This window comes from Rhinoderma darwinii, chromosome 5 (assembly GCF_050947455.1).
Source record: "Rhinoderma darwinii isolate aRhiDar2 chromosome 5, aRhiDar2.hap1, whole genome shotgun sequence".
NCBI classification, from domain to species: domain Eukaryota; kingdom Metazoa; phylum Chordata; class Amphibia; order Anura; family Rhinodermatidae; genus Rhinoderma; species Rhinoderma darwinii.
This window is the reverse complement of record NC_134691.1, coordinates 82,715,048-82,742,067: the sequence shown is the minus strand read 5'-3', so window position 1 is coordinate 82,742,067 and position 27,020 is coordinate 82,715,048. Positions and strand designations below refer to the sequence as shown.

Genomic DNA, 27,020 nt, shown 5'->3' with positions numbered 1-27,020 from the left:
CTTGAAAATCAGTATCGATCTCACCCGTTTAACCCCTCAGATGCGGTGCTCAATAGCGTGCACCGCATCTGAGTGGTTTTTGGAGAGAGGGAGGGAGCTCCCTCTCTTCCCACCGACACCCGGCGATAAGATCACCAAGTGTCTGTTTCTCCGATGGCAGCCGGTGGCCTAATAAAGGCCCCCAGGTCTGCCTGTAGCGAATGCCTGCTAGATCATGCCGGAGGCATGACCTAGCAGATGCCTGTCCGTTTTAGACGGACAGGCATAATACACTGCAATACAGAAGTATTGCAGTGTATTATAAATGCGATCGGATTATCGCATAGTGAAGTCCCCTAGTGGGACTAGTAAAAGTTTAATAAAAAGTGAAAAAAAACAAAACGTGAAAAAAATTAAAAACCCACTTTTTCCCCTTACAAACTGCTTTATTATTAACAAACAAAATAAAGTAAAAAAGTTACACATATTTGGTATCGCCGCGTCCGTAACGACCCCGATTATAAACGTATTACATCATTTAACCCGCACGGTGAACATTGTAAAAAATAAAATAAAAAACCATGCAAAAATTGCTGTTTTCATTGAATCCAGCCTTAAAAAAAATGTGATAAAAAGTGATCAAAAAGTCGCATCTACTCCAAAATGGTACCGATAAAAACTACAAGTCTTCCCGCAAAAAAAAAGCCCTCAGACAACCGCATCGGTGAAAAAATAAAAACGTTACGGCTCTTCAAATATGGAGACGCAAAAACAAATAATTTTGAAAAAAAATGTTTTCACTGTGTAAAAGTAGTAAAACATACAAAAACTATACAAATTTGGTATCGTTGCAATCGTAACAACCCGCTGAATAAACTTATTGTGTTATTTATATCACACGGTAAACGGCGTAGATTTAGGACGCAAAAAAGTGTGGCGAAATTGCTGGTTTTTTTTCTATTCCCCACCCAAAAAAGTTAATAAATTCTATGTACCCCAAAATGGTGCTATTAAAAAGTACAACGTCCCACAAAAAACAAGACCTCATACAGCTATGTCGACGCAAAAAAAAAAAGTTAGAGCTCTTTGACTGAGACGATGGAAAAACGTAAAAAATGGCTCGGTCATTAACGTCTAAAATAGGCTGGTCATTAAGGGGTTAATAATGTTGTAAATCCTGACTAAATTAAAGTGTTATAATAATGCAGCTCTCCACATAAGAGACTGCAGCTGAAACTACGCACCCATTCTGCAGCATGTGAACACAGTCTCAGCACAACACATACTAAGTGTAAAACTAAACTAGTCATAAACCCTCTGCCATTAGTAACAAGTCACGGCTGCGCACAGACAGCGTTTATAATCTATAATCTGGAACGTTCCTGTCTGAACCACAACAACATGAAAGTGAAGTCTACTGACTGACTCAGACTCCAGTCTCCGCCCACAACTTCTTTCACTTCCCGTCGCCCCTGGCAACAGTCACGAGCCCGAGTTCCTTGAGTGACGTCCCTAAATTACGCCCGCTTCCCTAGCTCCGCCTCTGTTCTCGCTTTGTCTTCCAGTGTAACCGCAGCCTTCTGACGTCACTCGTTTCCCTGTTTGCTGGTGTTCGGCCATTCCTTCTGCTGCCGAGAGTAACGGTTCCGGTGTCTCCGTTACCTGCCCGTGGAGGAAGGAAGGTATGTGTGTGTGGACGCGGCTGTCGTGAAGAGTGTCTGTTGGCGGTGACTGACGTAATTGTATGAGGGCAGGGGTGTACACTTTACGGACGATGTCCCGCGACCAGGCCGCCCATTACCCCGCAGCTGTGGTCATCTTCGTATACCCAGGGACAGAGGACTGAATTCACCCCTCCTCCTCCTCCCACCCAACTTTTCTCTCCTGAGGGTGATCTCCTTCCAATGAAGTCCTCTTTCACCAAGTTCTGTGGTGAGACAACCCGTTTATGTGATGTCCCTCAGAACCTGGAAAAGCTGGATGACCAGTCTTGTCACAGGTGTAGTGGTTGTCACACAGCTTTCCCGGATACTGATATAACTGAGGTTCTGTCCCACCAGAGTCTCCGCTGCAAATTCTGGCATTTGACAGGAAGAATTGCGCATGCAACGCGTCAAAACGACAGAAACGCCACGGCAGGGTTCTGTCCACATCTGCGCTAGGTTTTCTGTTATTTTGTTCCATCACATCAACAGAATAACCAGAAGAATGGAAGCGCTGCATCTGTCACGTGACGGACACCGGCGCCTGACACGTAACCAATTGACTTTAGTGGAATCGCCTAACGTAGCCGCTGATGCAGATGTGAACAGAGCCTAACCTGACAAAACCCTGTATAAGTCATTGGGGACGTCGTGCGGCGTCTCCACCACGTCTGCGGCCTGGTTTCGATATGTAAGTGGAAGCCACCGCTCAGGTGTGAACAGAGCTAAAGAAACGCTAAATAGATAATGTAACCGATTGTCAGACATGGAGGTCAGGCCTCGTTCACATCTGCATCGGAGGCTCCGTTAGTGGCCTCCGTCGCAGGTTCGGCAGAGATTACCAGAAACAATAGCATATTGTTTCCGTTGAAACCACAGACACGCTGGCACAAGCTGTTAAAGTCAATGGGTTCCGTCGGCCGCCGGTGGTGTCCGTTGTGCAACGGAATCGTTGCTTTTGGTATTCCCTTGTTCTGCTCCTCTGACTGATCAGTACAATGGAATGACCCGATGCAGGTGTGAACAGGGCCTTAGCGCTTTTCATTTACTGGGGATGCTTTTATATTGGGGTAAATGATCTTTATTTTCTTATACTATTGAATATCCGTGTGTGACAAAGCTGGTGTCTTGTCTGGCTTTGTATGTATTCGATGCCATTCCATGCTATACTAGTGATGCAGCAGCTCCCATGCTGGGCCTTTACAAACAGTTGGGAAGGTGATTTTTCCAGTATAACCCTATTATAGCATCTTAAAGGGGTTATCCGGGGACCAAAAAAATTGCATTGCAATAATATATTTATGTGAAACTAAGTAACGTACTAATATACTTTAATTAATAATTCTGTACTAAATGGTGCAGTTCAAACCTCATGAATTATTCAGGAAGTGCTGGAGCTTTTCTAATAGTGATGATGCTCCGAAACGGCCCCACATGACTGAGCTCTTCCTTCATGTGATGTTCATGAACACGACCGCAAGGGGCTGTCACATTGTCTATTGCTTGAGTCCCGAGCAGAGCATCAGCTAGCGCTTTGCTCGGGACTCCAGCACCACTTCCGTTCCGACGTCCATATTTGGTCAATTCAGGGGTTTCCTATCACTGGAGTCCGCAGGAAAAGCATCAGTTGATGCTCTCTGCCTGGGGACTCCACAACTTCTGCCGACGCCACTGTCCATATATGGGCAATGACGTTGGCAGCAGTACTGGAGTCCTCGGGCAGAGCATCAGCTGATGCTTTGCCCGGGGACTCCAGCAATAGGAAACCCCTGAATTGACCAAATATGGACGTCGGAAGCAGTGCTGGAGTCCCGGGCATAGAGCTAGCTGATGCTCTGCTCGGGACTCAAGCAATATGCGATGTGGTTGTGTTCATGAACAGCACATGAAGCAAGAGCTCAGTCATGTGGGGCCGTGTCGGAGCGTCATCACTATTAGAAAAGCTCCAGCACTTCCTGAATAATTCATGAGGTTTGAACTGCACCATGTAGTACAGAATTATTAATTAAAGTATATTAGTAAGTTACTTAGTTTCACATAAATATATTATTGCAATGTAATTTTTGGTCCCCGGATAACCCCTTTAAAGGCTATGGAAACCTTTGAACTGAATCTTAATTTTTTTTTTTATAAAACAATGTATTATGTGATTTTAAGCAACATTTAATTTATTTATTTAAAAAAAAGAAAAATAATAATTAGACTTTTTGAGATATGTCTTCTATGTATCCTGGATGTATAGAAAAGCTGTATATTGCCATCAAAGCCCATTCCGTCAGGTCAGCAGGACTGATGGCTTGGCTGAAAGCTGGTGATATCACTATTAGCTGCATCACGTACGACCAGCTTTCAGCTGAGCCGTTAGTCCGGCTGACCTGACGGATTTTGGCTTTGACGGCAATACCTCAAAAACTTACGTCTGTTTTTTTTTTATCAAAAAAAAATTTAAAAGTTGCTTAAAATCACATAATACATTTCTTATTGAAATAAAAAAATTCAGGTCAAAGGCACCGCAGCTCAATTTATGGAAGGTTTTTTTTTTTTTAACGCAAATCTCATCCACTGCTGCTACTGTTCTACACTGCGAATTTTCCGCAATGAAATCCGTTGTGGAAAATCCGCAGTTTTTAATCTACATGTGGACTTGCCCTATAGGTAACCCGTCTTCCTTCCTCCAAAGCCATGGTCCCAGACATCAGATCTTGGCTACTGAGCATATTATGTAGTGTAAGGCTCTGTTCACATTTCATCAGATTCTAATGGGGGGAATAATGCTGAATGCGCTTTTCTTCCCATCAAACCAACGGACACCGTGACGAAGCCCAGATGGACCTCAATCTAAGTCATTGTGGTCTGTCAGGCATCGTTGGTATCCATCATATGAAGGAACCGGCAGAGCGCTATGGTTTACGGAAGCCACAACGTTATTGTTAACAGAAGCGTTACGTGTCCACAGTTTAGTGATGTAATTTAAAAAAAAAAATCTATATATAGAACCTTTGTAGCCCGGGCTCCCCCACGCCTGCAGTTCGTTTGCCGTCCTTTATTTTGTGCAAAAACTGGTATTGTATCCAAAAGACTTCTACAGGTATGTAATAGGGTCTGTTCACACAAAGCCGAGAAAGTGGGCATTAGGGTTGCATTTTTTTGTTTGTTTTGTGATCACCATGCGTTTTTATCTTGTTTTTTTGTGGTGGTGTCTTTTTAACCCCTTAAGGACGCAGCCTAGCTTGGGCATTAAGGACGGAACCATGTATATTTATTTTTATCATTTTCGCATTCAGAAAGCCGTAGCTGGGCGAGTTGTAATTTTTTTAATAGTGCTATTTTGGGGTATATATAATGTATTGAGTACGGTTTGTTAGTTTATTATTTTCTTTAGGGGAGGGGGTCGAAAAAAAGACAGCAATTCCGTGGGTCAGTACAATTACGGCGATACCAAACGTATAAATGTTTTGTGTTGTCACATTCCAAGATCTATAACACTTTTCGTTTTCAGTCGACATAGCTTTATGGGAACTTATTTTTTGTGGGATGAGTTGTTGTTTTCATTGGTACCATTTCAGGGTATAACTTTTCTTCTGTTCATTCCACCCCCCAAAGAATGGAAAGTAATGAACACAATCTGTTTTTTTTTTTTTTTTAACAGTGTCTAAATATGCTGGATAAATAACATGATCATTTTATAATTTTAGATGAAACCAATTGTGTAGTTTACAGAAAAAAGAAAAATCATTTTGTTTAGGGGATAAAGATGGTTTTTGTAATCTTTGATCTTTTTCCTTCTATAATACATTGTAGTACTTATGTAGTGCAGCATATTAGGCCCTTCCCAAGTGTATGAACAGATTATGTATATATGTCTCCTGTGAATGTATCCCGTGTCCTTAGAACGTATATAAACTATATTCCCACGGAGCTGTGATCCCCCAAGGTCAGTGCTCAGGAGCCAACGCTTCATATTCAGAGCTTATATAATGGGGGAGATTTGTTGGGCAAAACTCACCAGAACGTCTAGTAAGGATCACCAACTTTATCATACAGCGTGTGCTATTGTGATTAGATTTGGCGCAGATTTACTAAATACGTGCTCTTGGCCGTGGGGTTACATGCAGTCCGTCCAATGTACTGCACTATACAATGTTTGTGCTGGATTACACTCTTTATATTGAGATGATTCATTTCTGCTGACGTCGCTGGAAGGAAGTGCTGCAGTTTCGTTTCACTAATCGGGTTTACATTTTGTGTGTGCTAGTCCTGGATCGCACATTTTTTGGGGAATATATATATAATTAGTCCAATTGCAAATGAACACAGCACTCCAAACAGCTATAAATTAGGACATGTGCACGTTACCCGGAGGATGAATCACTTCCCTGACTTGAAATGTACAGAAACCATAGGATCAAGTAACGGCACCAGGACTTCAAGATTGATGAAAAAGGGTGGATTTATTCACCTCAAGTGAGCAGCGACGTTTCGGTCCGTCAAAGAACCTTTCTTAAGCGGTGTGAGAACGCTTGAGAAAGGTTCTTTGACGGACCGAAACTTAATATATATTACGGCGTTCACCGAGCGGGTTAAATGCTATATTGTGATAGTTCGGACTTTTACGGATGCGGCGATACCAGCTATATTTAACTTTTTTTTTTTAACGGCTTAGGGAAAAAATGGGAAAAGGGTTTTGTTTTTATTGGAACATAAGAAAAACGCAAACTTTTTTTACTAGTCCCCCCTAGAGGACTTAAAACAGCAATTGTTGGATCGCTTGCATGATCTACTGCTGTACTTTCCCTTGGCGACATCTCTGTAATAGTGTGTCGGATGTGGCCAAGGGGTTAAATCTACTGCTGATTGTAACTTCATAAACTGCGCCAAAACTGCATTGAGTGGATATACCCTTAAAGGTCACTCTCGTTCTCTCTCTAAACAATGTTACCCAAGAATCTTATTTGTTTCCCTCCTGTAGCCAGCTGTAAGAATTCCTAGATATCTATAGATTTGAGAATGTTCGCCTCCAGATTTCAGGTTGCATTGGCTGCCTTGTTTTGGGATTTTTATCAATCCAAAGTGTGAACTGAGGCCAAAGAGAAACTCTACAACCTCTTATTGAGGCTCTTTTGTCTCTGTATATATGTGGTAATATATATTCCGCTCTACTAGGGATACAATTGTTTGTAGTTTCTAATCATTGTGTCCTTTGTTTGGGTCTCTGCTCATCTGTGCTCTGATCTGCGCGTCTTTCTCACAAGCGCTTTTGTAGGTCCTGTATCTGGCGCCGTGGTGAACCTCTGGAAGCCTGCACCTATTGTATCTTTTATATATACTGTATGACCGTGTGTATTGGGAACCTCTGGAAGCCTGCACCTATTGTATGTCTTATATACTGTATGACCGTGTGTATTGGGAACCTCTGGAAGCCTGCACCTATTGTATCTTTTATATACTGTATGACCGTGTGTATTGGGAACCTCTGGAAGCCTGCACCTATTGTATCTTTTATATACTGTATGACCGTGTGTATTGGGAACCTCTGGAAGCCTGCACCTATTGTATCTTTTATATACTGTATGACCGTGTGTATTGGGAACCTCTGGAAGCCTGCACCTATTGTATCTTTTATATACTGTATGACCGTGTGTATTGGGAACCTCTGGAAGCCTGCACCTATTGTATCTTTTATATACTGTATGACCGTGTGTATTGGGAACCTCTGGAAGCCTGCACCTATTGTATCTTTTATATACTGTATGACCGTGTGTATTGGGAACCTCTGGAAGCCTGCCCTACTAAAAGCCATGACATAAGTGGCATAACCTTAAATAAACCCCCCCTCCCACTCTGTTTAAAGGATTTGGAGGGGACTGTTACGGTGGGCACTTTTTTTTTTTATCTTATTCAATTCGGTGGGTGTACGGATGTGGCTCCGATTACTCAGAGGGAGTATAACAAAACTGAGGGCGACTAAGAAATAAAGCAAGAATTGACAGTGCTGTACATGGCAGTGACTTATTACAGTAATGGCAATGGGTGATCGCTGCTACTGTTATCACCCCTAGACCATGGGTGATCGCTACTACTGTTATTCCCCTAGACCATGGGTGATCGCTGCTACTGTTATTCCCCTAGACCATGGGTGATCGCTACTACTGTTATTCCCCTAGACCATGGGTGATCGTTACTACTGTTATTCCCCTAGACCATGGGTGATCGCTGCTACTGTTATTCCCCTAGACCATGGGTGATCGCTACTACTGTTATTCCCCTAGACCATGGGTGATCGCTACTACTGTTATTCCCCTAGAGTCTAGGGGAATAACAGTAGTAGCGATCACCCATGGTCTAGGGGAATAACAGTAGTAGCGATCACCCATGGTCTAGGGCCTAGACCATGGGTGATCGCTACTACTGTTATTCCCCTAGACCATGGGTGATCGCTACTACTGTTATTCCCCTCGACCATGGGTGATCGCTACTACTGTTATTCCCCTAGACCATGGGTGATCGCTACTACTATTATTCCCCTAGACCATGGGTGATCGCTACTACTGTTATCACCCCTAGACCATGGGTGATCGCTACTACTGTTATCACCCCTAGACCATGGGTGATCGCTACTTCTGTTATTCCCCTAAACCATGGGTGATCGCTACTACTGTTATTCCCCTAGACCATGGGTGATCGCTACTACTGTTATCACCCCTAGACAATGGGTGACATCTGGTCTGCTGCTCGGCTTCTCAATTCTAACTTCTTGACGTTAGACACAGCTCCAAATGTGAAAATGAAACCTGAGGAGAAAGGAAACCCGGCAGACCCTCAAAATAAAAAATACTAGCAACACTTCTTATGACACACACACACGTATTTAGGGTGTGTTCACACAGGTCAGATGCGCTGCAGAAAAGATCTATGCTTACCTCCCAAAGCATTGCCATAGCAACGTGTCCCTGCTCTCCTGGCTGCTCTGTGTCCAGCGCCCTCCTCTGATTGGCTGCACGGGTCACTTGATAAAACATAATCATTGTACACAGAGCAGTCGGGAGAGCCGCGCCATGAGAGGTAAGTATAGGCTTGTTTTTGTTTGCTTGCGTCTTAGTCTGCGGAATTTGCAGCTGACACATTTAAAAAAAAATAAAAAAGCAAGCATTTGCTGCAGAATTTGACTATCCCATTGAACTCAAAGTGTAAATTCTTCAACAAATGCGCAGCGAATCCACCGCATAAATTGACACGCTAAGGATTTATAATCTTCACAGATCAGTTTATTGCTCGTATTCTTTGCAGGTTTTTTCCTGCAGCGTGTGGGCGACATTTGTTAATCTCTTATCCACTTGGCTGCTGGTGAAATACACTGGATTTCCCGCCTGTAAATCCGGACGGGAAATCTGCAGCTGTTCTGCCCTGTGTGGTCATAGTTATGCCGATTCATGAACCTGCATGACGGATGCCGACCACAAACAGATGTCGGTGGAAAAGTTGATCTGCTGTGTTTGATTTACTGGTCATTGTCAGGTGTGATTTTTGGAAAGTCGTTCATGCCAAATGACGGATTTACATCCCATCAATAGAAGCCCCGACCAGGCCGTACATCAAAGCAGAGCTGATTCAGCAATTTGTCACTATTTGCAGTATCCAGTGAAACATGTATGCCTTAGTTTACAGCATTGTCAGAGGCGTCCGTCTGCAGGTCACTCACATGTGAAGGGAAGAATATTGCAGCATGCAGCGCTACTCTTCCCGGCAAAGAGACGGAGCCCCAACAGACCCCAATATAGTCAATGGCGTCCATTGGGTGTCGTATGTATCTGTCGTTTGGTCACGGTTTTTGTGCTGACAGAAGCCATGACGGCGATGTGAACAATGCCTTAACTATATGGCAAGAACTAACTTTAGCTCTAGCGTTGTAGCAAAGTCATGCTCTGTCTCCTCCATTATGGTTCCTCAACTGATCACTATTGAAGAAATGACGGTGAATGGATTGTAGAAATTTGTATATGGATCAGAAAATGATTGGACCCGATGGGCGTGCTTATTGCCATTTACATAGTCGTCATCTGTTCTTGGCATAATCACATGATGATGGTTTCCAAAAGTTAAAATAAGTGACATTAGTTAATGTTTGACACTTAAATAAATGTTACTGTAAGTCACAATGAAGAAAGAGGTTACTCTTGTTCCCAGAACCTGTGGGAGTTTCCCCGATTGGTAAATGGCTGTGGTGCAATATGCTGGATTGCTTCTTAATGGTCATCATATGACTATCATCTGCCGGTGATCTGCTGATCTCACTAATCCTGTCCCACAGATCCGCTCTTTTGTTTTCAATTATTATGCCTTTTCTTTAAATCTGAAAACATTAGAAAGTTTGTCTATATACTGTATGTAAAGAATTGACAATCGATGTAGACCTTTCTAGTTTCAGGACTACTTTTTCCAATTTGCGGCCATTACGTTTTTTGTTTTTGTTCCTTTTTTTGTAGACTTTTTTTTTTTTTTTTTTTATACTAATCGTGTATTAAGGTGTTTACTGTAACTTTGTAATTGGTAAATTAAAATACGTTTTTTTTACTTTTTGAGATACAGCTTCCATGTATCCTGGATACATAGAAGCTGTATCTTGCGCTGAAACCCGAATCCGTCAGGTCAATGGGACTGACAGCTTTGGTGGCAGCGGATCCTGAGTGTCTCCGATAACAGGTGGATCATGTGTGTCCATCACATCTAAGTTATGAGCTTAGATGTGATCGATAACCGCTGTATCACGCAGGACCCACTGTCACAGATGACATATTCAGGTTTCATCGAAAGATACAGTATCCAGTATACATAGAAGCTGTATCTCAAAAAGTAACAATTTTATTTTTAATAAAAAATAATGACAAAGTTACAGTAAACACTATAGTACATTGTTTTAGTAAAAAAAAAATAGTCTTCAAAGGTGTGTGTGTGTGTGTGTGTGTGTGTGTGTGTGTGTGTGTGTATATATATATATATTATAGCCTTTTAAGTCTACAAATAATATTCCTGTCTTTGATGCCATGTGGATGGAGTCATGAGTTCAATGACTAGTTAATGTGTGTTAAATCCGCAGTTTACATCACATTGAAATTTGTTCCCTACCCGGTGATTTCCAGGCTCACAAGTCCAGGATTGTGCCATGTTTACAGACATGAAGAGATGTAGCAGTGCATGTGTTGTATACATTCATGTGTGTATAGGCACTCCGTGTAGATGACCCGGACAGATTTGATATTCTGCAATATATAAGGTGGCAGCATATTTAGTTCTCAGTCTGAGGCCTCGTACACCGCTCCGAGTTATGACTGTTTTGTTTGGAGCTGTAATAGGGATCACATTTGACTGCATGGAGCCTCTATTGCCTTATGCCTTTTGATTTGTTATAGAGGTTCTTTTCTATGTTGGATTACTTAGAAAATAATCATGGCATGTTCCATCTGATACAAAGGGAGCCTTTATGGCAGCGGACGGAGCACATGCGGCTCCCTGCATTTCCGTACAGGCTCCGTGCACATCGCTCTGCCATGTGAATGGACCCGAAGGGCTTTTTAAAGCTCTGCTCTTGCTAATAGAGGGGGTCCCTAGTGGGATTTCCCTCCCCTCTAGGTCATTTGAGCAGGCTGTGTTCTAGCAGGACCACCGCTGAGCCCCGGGTGCTTTTTGTTTAAAACGGTAAGACTCTCACAACGCAGGAATTTTAGTTTGCTGTTAGCTGTAATACTTTTGTAATTGAATAATTTTGGGGACTGATGTTGGGATATTGCCTGCTTTTTACGATGATTGTTAATATTTTGCTTGCAATAATAGATGTTCACATTCTTCTCTTTTAACAGGAGGTTCAATAATGTCTCTGTATCCATCACTCGAGGACCTTAAGGTTGACAAGGTCATCCAGGTATGAGCTATTCAGTTTAAGCTGGTCAAGATCTTTGTATTGTAATAATAGGCAAGACGAATTTGAGGTGATCGACAGTGTCTTTTAGCTCAGGGGTATTTTGTTGATCTACAGATGTGTCAAAAAGTCACATGGGATTTTGAGGCGCAGGGACCTTTATACATGAACGTGAACTGGTCTTCCTTTTCAGAGTAAACATGACCATGCGTGGTTATCTCACCATCAAAATCAACCAGAGATGCAGAACACCAGAATGGATCGATTTTATCCAGGATATTTTAGGGGGTTCAGTCCACTGTAACCTTTTCATTATATGTCTGATAACTCACAATGTTTGGACAGAGCCAGATCTTTAGCAATTATATTCAGACTATTATTAGGCCCTGTTCACACAGTTTTTTTGACAAATTTTTTGGTGTGGAAACCGCTACGCAAAACTCGTCAAAAACTGCCTGAAAATGCCTCCCATTGATTTCAATGGGAGGTGGTCAATTTTTTTTACCGCTAGCGGACAAACCGTGACGCGGTAAAAAGAAGCGACATGACCTATCTTGAGGCGGTTTCCGCCTCCAAAACCCCATTTCAATCAGTCGGAAACGGGAAAAAAAACGCCTCGACGAGTGTTTTTGATGAGTTTTTGTCAAACCACTGTGCAAAAAACGTCTGGAGCAGTTTTTGCAGGAGGAATTTTCCTCCTGCAAAAAACTCAGTGTGAACACAGCCTTAGACTGGCAATGCTAAAGAGTTGATGGCGGAAAACACCTTCATCGGACTGCTATCTTCCCATATATTCTAAACGGCTGAGACCTATTTATTTCAGTGGGGTGAGGGGAATAAGCTGCTGTTAGATGCTTCTCCCGGTGTCTTATCCCCCAGCAGAACAAAGACTCAGACATGTTATAATCAACCATACTGGATCCTCACCCGCCCCCCCCCTGTCCATTCTATGCAGTCAGGAGGACCCCGTACACATACAATTGTCAGTGTATTCTGCCAAAGTCTGTGGCATCATATTAAAGGGGTTGTATGAGAGTAATAAAATCATGGGCGCCTTCTAGAACTAGCATTATTCTTGTCCATGACTTGTCTGGTATTGTATCTCAGCCCCATTCAATACCAGACACAGCTCGTGGACAAGTGGCACCTTTTCTGGAAGCCATGTTTTTTATTTGTTTTTTGTTACTCTCCTATAACCCCTTCAATATAGTGTATAGGCAGGTTTAGTGTTTGTCTAAGGCTTCATTCACATGAGCGTATCCGATTTTCTACGCAAAAATTATTTTCTGCATTTCATGTCTGTTTGCGTTTTGGCATTCGTTTTTTTTCACATCTATGATTATCCTCGGCAAGCACTTCCCCATTTTATTTCTCTGCATTTCTTTAGCGACTGATGCGTGAAACACAGACAACACACGGATGTCGTCCTTGTGGTGTCAGAGTTTTTCACACACCCATAGACATCAATGGACAACAATGTCCGCAAAAACTGATCAATATAGGACATGCAGTGAGTTTCACGCCACGGACACCCTGTGTTAAAAGCCACGCGTGTCTGAGTAGCCCCTTTGATTTGCATGGGTGCGTGTGCTTTTCGTTATTTTAACAGACCGCACACGGGCGAGAAACACGCTCGTCTGAATGAGCCCTAAGGCTGCATTCAGACGAGCGTCTACAATTTGCGCGCGTAAAAAATGCAGCGTTTTTCCTACATTTCACGCCTGTGTGTATTGACATCCGTTCGCTTTGCGTGTGGCATGCATTTTTAAAAAAAATAAAATAATTTCTCTGCCTTTCTATGTAACTGATGCGTGAAACACGGACAGCCCACGGATGTCGTCTGTGTGCTGTCCGTGGTTTTCACGCACCCACAGACTTCAATGGGCGACCAGGTGCACCAATATAGGACATGCAGTGAGGTTCACGCAACGGACACTCTCTGCATGTCTGAATAGCTTCATTGAAATTAATGGGTCCGTGTTCTGTTAGTTATTTCAAAGCACATCACACGGACTAGTATTAAGCCTATCTGAATGAGCCCGAAGATTAAAGTTCACTATACAAAGTGTGCTATTTTATATACAAAACAAAGAAAACAACCCACAAAACGGTGGATACACATTCAGACCTCATGCACAATAACGTAAAAACGGCAGTAATTACAGGCCCATAGACTTCTATTGGCCATGGGTACCTCCCCGTATGCTTACGGGAAGGTGCCCGGGCCGTTGAAAAATATGGAACATGTCCTATTTCAGGCCGTAATTACGGCACGGGCAGGCCCATAGAAGTCTATGGGGCTCCCGTAATTACGTGTGTGCACCTGTAATTACGGGAGAGTTGCTAGGTGATGTCAGGGGATAGTCACTGTCCAAGGTGCTGAAAGAGTTAACTGATCGGCAGGAACTCTTTCAGCACCCGGGACAGTGACGACTGCTGGAGTTAATAGTATTAAAAGTTAACTTACCCAGAACTCTTCTTCCTCCAGTCCGGCCTCCCGGGATGACATTTCATCCCATGTGACCGTTGCAGCCAATCACAGGCTGCAATGGTCACATGGACTGCGTGTCATCCAGGGAGGTCGGACTGGATATCAAGAGGGACGCATCACCAAGACAACGGCCGGGGTACGTATGAACTTCTTTTACTTTCAATCGCTGCGGAAACTCTGCCCGAAAGGGCTGCCCCTTCTCTCTTTCCAGCACTGATAGAGAGAAGGGGCTGCCGAATAGTGCAGAGAAAACGGGTCCGTAAGTACGGGTGGCATACTGGTGACACCGGACCCGTATTTACGGGAGGAAAAAAATACGTTCGTGTGCATGAGGCCTTAGCAATGACAGGCAAAAAATATAATCTGTTTAACAATGCTATGTGATAAAAGATAAATGCTCATGTACTAATAGGGAATTTTTCTGCGCTGACCCTTAAGACAGCACAGCGTAGAATACGAACGGTTTTCCATGGAGACGAGGACCCGTGTAAAGCTGAGCTTTCTGTGCTGTGTGGAATAGAATAGAGAGCAGTGGACGTAAGCCGAGGCCTGACGTGAATAATTAAAGGGAATGCAGAGAATACAGAAATGTTAGGATATTATATGGCAACCTTTTAACTCTTAATGGATCAATTAGATTAACATTAGTAATGCATGACCTTGTCTTTGGAGCTTTTTTTTTTTTCCTGATAAGTGGACAATGACCATTTATAGCTTTGCAACTCACCTGTGTCCGTTTATCTCCCATTGCCGACTAACATGAAAATGTGTCCTCCTCCGCCACGTAGTATTACTCGTCCTGGCAGGCTCCGATATGCAGCTGTACATCTACTCTGTTTTATTCTTCCTTGCACTTTACTGGGTTTAGGCTACAAAATATTTGAAAGCATGAAATCTAAAGCTGGTAATGTACTGAATCGTATTATGAGAAGAGTGTGCCAGGGATGCCTGAAGAGGACCAATTGTAAGGTCCTAATCTGCAGGACGGGGTCGTATGAAGCTAGAAGATGCTTGTAGATAATGAGTTACTTGTATGTTTTGTTAACCTATGAATTACTTATTTGGCAGGCTCAGACTGCGTTTTCGGCAAATCCAACGACTCCAGCAATTTTATCTGAAGCTTCAGCATCCTCATCTGCATCTCAGAATGGAGGTATAACCTAAAGCTGGACAATTTTACATATTTTCCCCTTAAAAAAAAATTTATGAGTAAAAAAATACATATAAGGCTAAGTGCACGCTACCGTCGTCTTCCGTTTAGGTCTCTTCTGTCAGAGGAAGAGATGACCAAAAATCCAAACAGAAAGCATCGCTTCTGTTTGACTTAGTATGGATTGCAGTGGAAATTCGATTGTTTTAGTTAGATTTAGTTTGCCTCTGTTTTAGGTTTCCGTTTTTTTTCACGGACGCAAAAGTGCAGTATGCAGCACTTTTGCTTCCATGAAAAAAAACAGAAACCTAAAAGAACAGAGGCAAACGGAATCCAACTGAAACAAAATAATTACCATTGAAAGCAAAGCTAATTCAATCAGGAGCGATGCTTTCCGTTTTGGATTTTCAGTCATCTCTTCCTGTGACGGAAGAGACCTAAACGGTAGACAACCGTAGTGTGAACCTGGCTTAAGGCTTAAACAAAGTTATTAAATAACTCGAAATGGCCTCCTTTACAAGGTCTGCATGGGTTGTTACCCAGCATTCCCAGAATCCTGAAGAGCTGATCTTCCTAGTTACATTGTGATGTATTCTCCTCATTACCATGAGGTTATGTTCACACTTGCAGATTTGTTGCATAAATTTGCAGGTCTTTCCCATCACAACACCTATTTCATATTTGAGCATATGGACATCATCGATCTCTCCTTGGTAATACCTATTGATTGTTGGGTTTTATGAAGCCAGGCCTGTGGTGGTCAACTTAGCCAGCTGCAATATAGAAAGGGCTTGTCATGTTGAGAACCTCTTTTAGGTGGCTTAAAAAAACAGTTGAAAAATGTGACCAGACAGTTCTGTAGCAGAAAAGAAACCTATATTAACCCTTTCAAGACCAAGGGACATTGATACCCCTGTATGTGTGTATGTATGTATAATATATATATACTGTAGAGCTCTCTAACTATTAGTCCTCTTCTTCTCTCCGTCACCCTGGATCGCTGTGAGGGGAGAGTGAAGAGGGCTATATACACACACGACCATGAAAAAATGGCAGTCAACGAATCAACTGTCAGTTTTTCATGGCTGTTTTGAATCCATTTCCCGGCCATTTTAACCGCCGTTTGCCATCCGTTTTTCATGGACGTTAAAAAATGAATAAATTTTATTCGTTAGGGCTTTTTGTCCCAACCCAATACCACTGTAGTGCCCACATAGTGCCACAGTTCTCCCTGTAGATAATGCCCACTTAGTGCCACACAGTGCCCATGTAGATAGCGCCACAGTGGCCCCTGTAGAGTGCTACACCCCCTGTATATAGCACCCACCTGAAGATGGCACCCCCTTCCTGTAAATAGCACCACTGTAGCTCCCTGTAGGAGCGGAATACCTCTGGCCGAAGATTCCATTCCTACAGGAAGCCCCTGATGTCTCTGTCCATATATGGACAGTGATGTCAGGGGTTAACTCTAAGAGCGGAATCCCCTGCCAGAGAGGGGATTCTGCTCCAGGCATAGCCCCTGACCTCACTGTCCATATATGGATCGTGACACCAGGGGCTTCTCCAATAGCGGAATCCCAGACACAGAGCGATCTGACACCGGGGATTCCGCTCCTAGAGAGAGCCACTGACCTCATTGTCCATATATGGATAGTGACACCAAGGGCTACTCCAGTAGCAGAATCCCTGGCACAGAGTGATCTGACACCGGGGATTCCGCTCCTAGACTCAGTTCAGGTGGTGCTATTTGCACTAGGGGGTGCGGTGCTATATACAGTTGGGGGGGGGGGGTTTGCAATCTGCAGGGGGGGTGGCTCTATCTACAGCGGGGATGGAAAGGCGGCTGGGGCTCCCTCTAGGAGGGGAATCTTCGGCCGAAGCGCTGGCCGGGGATTCCGATGCGATGCTGGAGGGAGCTTAGGTGGCGCTATTTACAGAGTTTTGCGGGGGTTGTGGGTGGCAGATAGAACGTATATAGCCGTATGGCAGTCGTGAAGGTGTTAAAGTGGTTTTCCAAGGAGGCACAGTTTTGACTTGGGGCAGTGCACGAGCACTGAGTTATCTCAAAGGACACCAATGGGTTTGGCATCGAAGCATGAACGGGGCGGGCATTGAGAAGGCCGTGGACCAATAGGATGCCTCAAACCCGGGTCTACGTCAGAAGTCCCGGGTTTGAGGCATCCTATTGGATCACAGCCTCCTCAATGCCAGCGCCGTTCATGGTCTGCTTATGCTTCAATTCCAGCAACATTTACTTTGCTTTCGTGCTATTCCTAAGTGCTCGTGTGCTGCCCAGCTCCGAAAAGGGCGAGCGGCGCACGGGCACAGACGACCCTTATGACGCCCTGATAATATGGTGCACGGGTCCAATTCTAATTGTGAGCAGGAGTGTTTCTCCACGCCCGATGTCAGTTCAATTGGAGTAACACTTTAAAGAGGAGCTGTCATCTCTCGTGACATGGCTGTCTCTAAAATACTTGTATTCCCCATGAAATAACAATTCTGGAGCATCTTTTCTTAGACCTCTGCGTTTCCTCCTGGAAATGTATGAATAAATTGACAACTGGCTGTTACCATTCTCCTTGTCAGAGTTTACCTACAGTCTCACTCCGTCAGCGCTGAATGGACCGTGTCAGTCTGTATGGAGAACCCCCCAGGAATAACAGAAAGGCCTATGAAAAGATGCTCCAGAATTGTTATATGTTGGGGAATAGAATTGTTTACATGTCAGGAGAGGTCAGAGATTCCCTATAGTCGGTAGTGGGACGCAGTCTTAATAAAATACCGATACTAACCGGTATACAGTGAGAGCGAGCTCGTTGTACGGTATTGATATCAACTGCAGTACGTTGTGCCATTACATGAACGATTGGATTAATAATATTGTTTTGCTTTGTTTAGGCTTGTACCCTAAGCTGTACCCGGAGCTTGCTCAATACATGGGTTTAAGTTTGAGTGAAGATGAAATACACAAGAACATGTCCATGGTGCCCACAGCTGGGGTGAGTGAACTCTAGTATAGTGTTCTTTCAGTCTAGCCTGCTGCTTAGGTGGTTATATGACATACACGGCTTAGTGGGCTCGTTTGGGTTTCTACATAAATAACTCATGAAAAATACGCTGATAACCATCAGCAGAATACAAGCTGTCATAATACGCAGTCAGCTGAGGGCAGTAGTGAAGCCGTGTGGAATTTCTGTTCCCGGTTATTGCCCTCATCTGCTGCATGATGGGCAGTGTTTCTGGAGGAGGGGTATACCTGCGCTTCGTGAAATGTTTTGGTCATCTGTATTAGACAGGTCTTCTGTCTTTCCTCTTTTCACAGTGGGCTGCTCTGTGTTTTCTCTGACAGTTCAGATTCTTGTTGATGGGAACTTTCCTGAGATTCATAAAGTGTCAATCAGTCTCTGGAATGTAAGACCAGAGCATTGTCGTTAATGGTGATACAGGGTTTCATGGTCTGGTTTGTTACAGTTTAGCAGTGAGATTTGCATTGAAGCACCGCGTCCAGTCTGACACTTACTTTCTTTCATAAATGAACGCTGGTTGCTCACCAAATGGCAATATTGAAAGATTCAGACAAGTTTCCTTTTTAATATTCTGCTTGTAATTCTCCAGCTGCAGGTAGCAAGACCATCAGCCATGAATAACATGGTGGCCCCTGTAAGTGGAGGTGATCTTGGAATCCGCAGAGCAGAGATAAAGCAGGGACTCCGTGAAGTGATATTGTGTAAAGACCAGGATGGAAAGATTGGCCTCCGCCTTAAGTCCATTGACAATGTAAGTTAACCGTCTGTCACTACAGGATCAAGATCAGGCGTGGAAGTTTCAGCTCTCCTGGAATAAGTTTATTTTGTATTTCAGGGTATTTTTGTGCAGCTTGTACAAGCCAACTCTCCAGCATCTCTAGTGGGACTTAAATTTGGTGACCAAGTTCTTCAGATCAATGGTGAAAACTGCGCCGGCTGGAGCTCTGAGAAGTCTCATAAATTTCTGAAGCAAGCGGCAGGAGACAAAATTAATATGGTCGTTAGAGACAGGTTGGTACAATGATCCCCCCGAGGCTTTGTTCACACAGGGCGGATTAGCAACTGATTTATGGACTGAAAATCTACAGCGTATTAGGCTATGTTCACACGCTTGACAAAGAACGGCTGAAAATACGGAGCTGTTTTCAAGGGAAAACAGCTTCTGACTTTCAGCTGTTTTTTTGGTGCGTTTTTTTATGGCCGGTTTTGGAGCGGTCTTTCTATTGAGTCCATGACAAACAGCTACAAAATCGGCTCAAGAAGTGACATGCGCTTTTTACAAGGTTGTTTTTCAGCCCCCGCGTTTACGTTCAGCCTCCGGCGTTTACGGCCCGAAAATAGGCCGTGTGCACATACCCCAACAGTAGCAGCAAAGTGAATGTGATTTTAATAAGCTCATCCACACACTGCAGAAAAAAATCTGCTTCGAGAACGCGTATAAATTAGTTCAATGGGGAAGTGAAAATCTGCAACAAGTTTGGATGAGTTGAGAGTTTTGCTTTGGAAAAACTAAAGCCGCAGCAAAAATCGCAAGTAGGATAAAAAAAAAGACCGGTTCCCTGTTTAAAAAAAATAAAATAAAAATGTCCATACGTACCTCTGGTGAGTTGCCATAGCAACGTTATTTTTTAAATCTCATTCATTTGCCTGCAGCAGATGTAAAATCTGGAACAAATCCGCTCCGTGTGCAGGGCCTAATAATGGTAACTGTTGTCCCCCAATCTGGATTACGCCTGAAAATTGTACTGAAAGAGAACAGTAGTGATGTGTAACTCCTACCGAGATCAAGGCTTGATTCAGATGGGCGTTGCGCATCTCGGATGTGAAAAATTGCAGTTTTTCACGTCTGAGGAGCATTCGTGCTCTTCGGGGCGCAATATCACGCATCCCGCATAGACTAGGGTCTATGGAGGGATGCGTGAAGCATGAAAAAATAGAACATGTCCTATTTTCTCGCGGACCCTTCACACGGTCCGTTGAAACAACGGCCGTGTGAACGGCCACAATGAATTACAACGGCCGTCACACGGACGTTTAACACATTCGTGTGAATTAGACTTTAGCGGAAGTTTGTGTGCCGGTAGAAGGGCAGAAAGCAACAACTCTACCACAAATAAATTGAAAAAAAGAATTCGGCTACATTCACACAAGCATATTAGATTCACACGCATGAATCGGGTCCGTTTGCGTTGCGTTATTCATCAGTGTGCTTTGTGAGTGGCACGCGTTATTCACGCACTCGCAAAGCGCACTTTTTTTTTTTTTTCAATTTAATTGATGCGCAAATCACTCCGCACACGGATGTTCATTCGTATGCGGTGCATGGTTTTCATGCACCCATTGACTTCAATGGGTGCGTAGGTGCGCGATAACTCTACAATACAGGACATGCAGTGAGTTTCACGCAACAGACACTCACTGCATGAAAATTCTCGCATGTGTGAACGGCCCCATTTAAATCAATGGGTCCGTGTGCTGCGCGTGATTTCAACGCGCAGCACACACGGACGTTATTCACGTTTGTATGAATGGGCCCGAAGACCTGCATCAAAAACCTTGTGTAAATAAACCTAGAGTTTTTCTCTTTAATAAAAAAAGTAAAAAAAAAGATGTGGCCATTATTGCAAAAAAAGTATATTTGTGTTAATTTTTTATTTATGAAATTTTTCTTTCGTTCGTTGTATTGGTGGTGTGGCGAAAGCCGTGCCACTATCTGCTTGTGTGAAGGCAGCCTTTAGGATGGAATCACATATGCAAGTGGATCCAACAAGAAGGGAAGTCCATCCTTAATGCTACGTTTTTATTTTGGATCCACTCCTGGAATTCGATCCAAAACTGCAGCAAAATCTGCATGTGTGATTTGAGCCTAAGGATTCCTGTTGACCCTCATTCTGTGAAGCATCGTGCTCAGTCTTGTCTTTGTTTTCCAGTCACCGTTCTGCTCTCATCCGAGCGCTGTCTGGTATTGCAGCTTGTCGTTCAAGCGTCAGGTCGGACCTCTACCACTCACATATAGATGTCATACCCAAGTTTTGGCATCGATGTTAGAAACCCCCTTACGTGTTGTGCCCAGGGTATATCACACTTCACTTAAACTTTTTAGAAACGATGCTCTCTTTTCCATGGACTGTATCTGGTATTCAAGTGAATGGTGCTGAGCTGCAATACCAGACAGAGCCCATGGACAGGCGTGGCGCTGTTTCAGTTAGAAAAGGAGCCTTTTTTTATTTATTTTTTCGTTATCTTTTATTTTTCAGCTCCATTGGGGCACACTGAACTGTTTGTTGTGTATTATAACATTTAGTTGATGTCATATTATCAATTGACTGTAAAAGTAATTGTATTTCACAATATTGAACAACTTGTGTTTTTAGGCCATTCGAACGCACCATCACAATGCACAAAGATAGCAGTGGACACGTTGGGTTCATTTTCAAGAATGGCAAAATAACTTCCATTGTCAAGGACAGCTCTGCTGCAAGAAATGGGCTCCTTACCGAACACAACCTGTGTGAAATTAATGGCCAGAATGTTATAGGATTGAAGGTATGTGGCGCTTCCTGTGTGGCATGTCCTGTTGTCATTAATGGTATGTGGCGCTTCCTGTGTGGCATGTCCTGTTGTCATTAATGGTATGTGGCGCTTCCTGTGTGGCATGTCCTGTTGTCATTAATGGTATGTGGCGCTTCCTGTGTGGCATGTCCTGTTGTTGTCATTAATGGTATGTGGCGCTTCCTGTGTGGCATGTCCTGTTGTCATTAATGGTATGTGGCGCTTCCTGTGTGGCATGTCCTATTGTTGTCATTAATGGTATGTGGCGCTTCCTGTGTGGCATGTCCTGTTGTCATTAATAGTATGTGGCGCTTCCTGTGTGGCATGTCCTGTTGTCATTAATGGTATGTGGCGCTTCCTGTGTGGCATGTCCTATTGTTGTCATTAATGGTATGTGGCGCTTCCTGTGTGGCATGTCCTGTTGTCATTAATAGTATGTGGCGCTTCCTGTGTGGCATGTCCTGTTGTCATTAATGGTATGTGGCGCTTCCTGTGTGGCATGTCCTGTTGTCATTAATGGTATGTGATGCTTCCTGTGTGGCATGTCCTGTTGTCATTAATGGTATGTGATGCTTCCTGTGTGGCATGTCCTGTTGTCATTAATGGTATGTGGCGCTTCCTGTGTGGCATGTCCTGTTGTCATTAATGGTATGTGGCGCTTCCTTCCACAAGTGCATATGTGTATTATGTGTATCTCTTGGAGGTCATTTTATTTTGACCAAACGGACCCTGCTCAACGCGACTATATACAAGACTAGGACTTCTGTTATATTGTACAGCATCTTGCTTGGCAAAAAAATGCCTTCATCTAAAATTTGCGTGGCACAGAAATGAGGAAGGTCCCTTGGAAGATGAATTTTTAGCTATTATAAATACTTTAATATGACTACATACTCCACTGACAGCCTGCTCTTGTCCTGTTTAGTTCTCGAGGTGTCAGGCCATGTTCACACACCTAAATACTGACCGGATCCGCCCACGTTCTGCCAGCAATGCATGTGAATTGGGTATTTTGCACCGTATTCACACTCCGGAAAATATCTGTGCAGAATAATAAATGCACTACAGTTTGAAAAAACATTTTTGCTGCGGATATTGGATTACTATAGGGCTGGTGCGGATCTGCTGGCCAGAGACAGCTGTGGATTTTCAAAACAATCCACAGTGGCAAATCTGTATTGTGTGAACATGGCCTAAAAATGTGTCATTTATAATAACGTGCAAACCCAGGCCATATTCTCATGTCTTTTATAGCTACTATCTATGTAACATGTTGTTATTGTCTTTGTACAGGATTCCCAAGTTGCTGACTTGCTTTCCAACTCTGCCAACGTGGTTACCCTGACTCTAATACCGTCTTATATTTTTGAGCACATGGTGAAAAGGTAAGACCTATACCCCCCCCCCCCCAAAACAAAATTACAATTCAGAGGTCCGAGTTGTAAAACGAGCAGCATGTCCTATACAAGATCAAGCTCCGTTACTGCTCAGTTGGTGTATGCGCAGAGTACAGCATTATAATGAAACCCCAATAAAGGAAAGACTAGAACAAGGACCTTTACATTTCTGTGTGCACAATAATCTAAACAAATGAAGTCCAATATAAAACCCGCTTGATGTAAAGAACTAATGGATTTTTAATGACTCCTGATGTACACACGTTCCAGAGTTTTGTAACCGTCTTTATTTTATAAAATGGAAAAGAAAAGTACTTGTAAAAGAAAATGAAGGGCCACTGAAACCAAGCACATGCCAACCTCTCGATATTGTAGTTGGGTGAGGTTAATGGGCCGTGTTCGTTTAACTGCGTAACAAAGCCAAAATCTAGGATTTAAATCATATAATTATAGCTTTTTTTTGTTCTTAGCGATATACTCGTGGGTGGATGTAAAAAAATAAATATATATATCTATATATCAGTGGAGTCACATTATGATGACCAGCAGCTTATATCCAGAGTAAGCGCCGTGTGCAGCACGGACAGCAGCCAGATGGGCTGGGAGTGACTCAATGAGGTGCTGGTAGGTGGTCTCTGGAGCTATGCTGACTGCAGTGCACCCCACATTTGCTGGATGCATAGAGCAAACAAGACTATGGAGGTGGTCCCACAGATGTTCAAGTCTGGTAAATTAGGGGACCAGGCAAGTCCTTGGAAGTCTTGGTCGTGCTCGTCCTATCCCTGTCGGGCGTTTCTAGCCATGTGACATGTCGCAATGTCTTGCTGGAAGATTCTTTCTGCCCCAGAGAAGACAAAACCGCATGTATGGGTGGACGTGATCTGCAACAATGGATTCATACCCAAATCGGTTCAGAGTGCCTTCCATATGGATGAGTGGGCCCAGAGAATGCCATGAAAAAGTTCCCCATCCCATAACTCTGCCACCACCAGCTTGTGTTCTTCCAGCAATGGTTGCGGGGTGTTTGTTCTCTGATGTTTCTTGCCTGACACGCCAACGTTGATCCTTTCGATGAAGCAGAAAACGTGACTCATCGGAGAAGGCAAACCCTTTGGCAATCATCGGTGGTCCAATTGCGATACTGCGTGCAAATTGAAGCCATATTTTCCGATGCACCTTTGCTAGCATGGGAGCAGTGACCATCTGTCTGCTTTGAAGCCCCACACGCAGTAGGGTTCCCTGAACTGTTGTAGACACACATCTGGTAGTCCCCTGGTTAATTTTCACAGTGAGCTGCTCCACTGTAGCACATTCATAGCCGACGTTCACCTCACATCAATGGCACGTGGTGCGTTGCACTTTCCACGTCGGTTATGCCCAATGGTGCCATTTGTCCATTCAGGATCCACTTTCACCACAGCAGCACGCGAACATTTCACAAACTGCGCTGGTTGAGAAATACGGACATCCTTGGCCCGACTGCCAATAAACATCCCTTTTTGCAATTCTGATAAATCGCTTCTTTGAACACCTATCACTCATTGTTGCCATGGGTAAGTAAGACTGGCTATCGCACACGTTATATACCCACCAAGCCCACGACACATCACTTCCTTCATGGGCTAGGCACTGCCGCTCCTTATATGATATCCAAAAACTAGCAGAGAAGCCGCACTCAAGATAAAAGGGAATTTATTCACCAAACACTTCACTGCTTGAAAATGCCTTCATTGAGGAGGTGAAATATTGCATCAGTGAATAAATTCCCTTTTATCTGGAGTGCAGCTTCTCTGCTCATTTTTGGATATCTAGATCTAGATCACCACAGAAGAATGTAACAAGTCTAATGTATTTTTTTTTTTACTCCACAGAATGGCTTCCAGCGTGCTAAAGAACTTAATGGATCACTCCGTTCCAGAGGTTTAACCGTCTTGGCCTCCTTTTCTCCCTGTCTTAAAGCCTTGTCCGAGTTAGGACTGACTCCACGATAAGCAGGCAGCAAGGTTTCACTTCTGCATGTTAACCTTTTGCATTGTATAAAATAGCAAATCCTTTTGCTGTCAGTTCTTTACAGTATCTGCTAATTTACCTTGACCAGGTAGAAATCTGTGCAACTTCCATGTAATCCAGAACCTGTTTACAGCCTGTCGTATCTAGTCCTGTAAAAGCCCAATGAGTTATACAGTATATTTTGATTACTATTTAGTTTCATAACTGATGTTTTGCATATAGATTCTTGCTCTTTGCCATTATTATTGCGCCATCTGTTTATTGAAAGAGAAAATGCACTATATTTGGGGATGGCGGGAGTGTTTCTGATAAATTGCTGTAATTTTATATCCTCCAGAGCTATTTTCCTATGTATGGATCATATTATATTTGCATGCCAATTTTTGCTATAGATATGCTATTTATGTTGCAAAATAATTAAAAAGTTAAAATGTTAGTGTTGCACAACATAAACTTATTTGTAAAGGGTGTCTACGCCAGCTGTCGTCCAGTCACAAGCCATCGTTTTTCTACTTATAATAGAAGGGGATAAAGTGAAAATGATTTTATGTTTTTAGGATCAAAATTCTGTCCTGATAAATTTCTTAAGTTTGCTATGTAGTGCTTCAGAGCTCCAAATTCCTGGTATAGAGATTTAAAAGATAAGATTATGGTTGCCTGCAGTGACCACTAGAGGGAGCTTACTGCATACTGTGTGATTGAGCTCAATGTATAACCAACCGTATGCAGTAAGCTCCCTTTTACTTGTAATAAAATGAAACAAATAAAGTGATTGCCCATCCTTGATTAAGATCCCATTGTGAAGGCATCTTTGTTTTTTGCTGCAGTATTTAATGTTTGTATTTGGGCATTAAACTCCTTTTGGCAGATTTACTAATGCTCTCTAATACGAAGGGTATGTTCACACGCAGTGTTTCAGATGTGTTTCGGGGCGTATATGCCGACAAACACCTTCCCATTGAAATCAATGGGGAAAAGCGGCGTTTAGTTCAGACGGGGCGTTTTGTTTTTTTTTGTTTTTTTAACGTCACTTTTTAAAAAATAAATAAATTAAAAAAGCTGCGTAAAAAGGAGTTTGTCACATGTTAAGCCGTTTTTGGAGGTGTTTTTCATAGGGTCAATTGAAAAACACCTCCAAAAAACATTTTCTGCTTTAAAAACGGCTGCAAATCAGAGGCTGTTTTCCCTTAAACGGCTGTGTAATTCTCAGCCATTTTTTATTTGTGCGCGTGAACATACCCTTAGACAGAGTAAACTTAGACCAGGCAGTCAGAAGATGCAACACATTTATCAAAGTGGCGCACGTTGTATGATAAATTTGGTGCATCTTGCTAGACGCTTTCTTATACCACCTCTTGGTTGGCTTAGTTCATGGCAGTTTTTTGTGGCAAATTTTTAGTGCAATTTTGGTGCATTAAGCCATACTTTTTTTTTTTTTAAGGTTTTTAGTAACGTTCAGGCAATTTATTATTGGTTTGCACCAAAAAGAACTGATAAGTTGATTTGTTCTAAAAGGTTGCAACTTAGGAAAGAGGGTCAAAACCAGTTTAGATCCCATGATGAGATCTGACATTCACATAGTGCTGTGTGAATAAAACCTTTTGGCAAGGCGGCATTTCTGCCTCGGAGGGGGGATCCTGCTGGAGCCATTGTTTTCCAATAATACAAGGTAACTGTTACACCTGCTTTTGTGTTTCTATCCATATTGTAATGCATCTTGTGGGCACCATTGGCTTATGGCTGAAGGTGTAGTCCGATCCAGCGGGCCAGATATACTAAGACTGGTGTCTCATATG

General features: G+C 43.1%; 1 protein-coding gene across 3 annotated transcripts; it reads left to right on the top strand.

Annotated features, from left to right (window-relative positions):
* Window positions 1-1,447: 1,447 nt before the first annotated feature.
* Window positions 1,448-26,016, top strand: SDCBP (syndecan binding protein). 3 transcript variants are annotated; one of them, XM_075826211.1, is made up of 9 exons: window positions 1,448-1,661; window positions 11,537-11,598; window positions 15,155-15,239; window positions 18,138-18,238; window positions 18,855-19,016; window positions 19,101-19,276; window positions 21,640-21,811; window positions 23,111-23,202; window positions 25,086-26,016. In XM_075826211.1, the coding sequence occupies exons 2-9, from the start codon at window positions 11,548-11,550 to the stop codon at window positions 25,138-25,140; spliced, it is 894 nt and encodes a 297-aa protein (XP_075682326.1). In that variant the 5' UTR covers window positions 1,448-1,661; window positions 11,537-11,547; the 3' UTR covers window positions 25,141-26,016. The 3 variants fall into 3 exon arrangements, with proteins under 3 accessions (XP_075682326.1, XP_075682324.1, XP_075682323.1); XM_075826209.1 differs by having other exon boundaries at window positions 1,448-1,665; XM_075826208.1 differs by lacking the exon at window positions 1,448-1,661 and adding an exon at window positions 1,771-1,911.
* Window positions 26,017-27,020: the final 1,004 nt, after the last annotated feature.

Excerpts from the sequence above, each read along its gene's own strand:
- SDCBP (XM_075826208.1), top strand. The coding sequence starts at position 1,884 with ATGAAGTCCTCTTTCACCAAGTTCTGTG. Across the intron at positions 15,240-18,137 it reads ATCTGCATCTCAGAATGGAG|GCTTGTACCCTAAGCTGTAC; the intron begins GTATAACCTAAA and ends TGCTTTGTTTAG. Across the intron at positions 21,812-23,110 it reads AGAATGTTATAGGATTGAAG|GATTCCCAAGTTGCTGACTT; the intron begins GTATGTGGCGCT and ends GTCTTTGTACAG.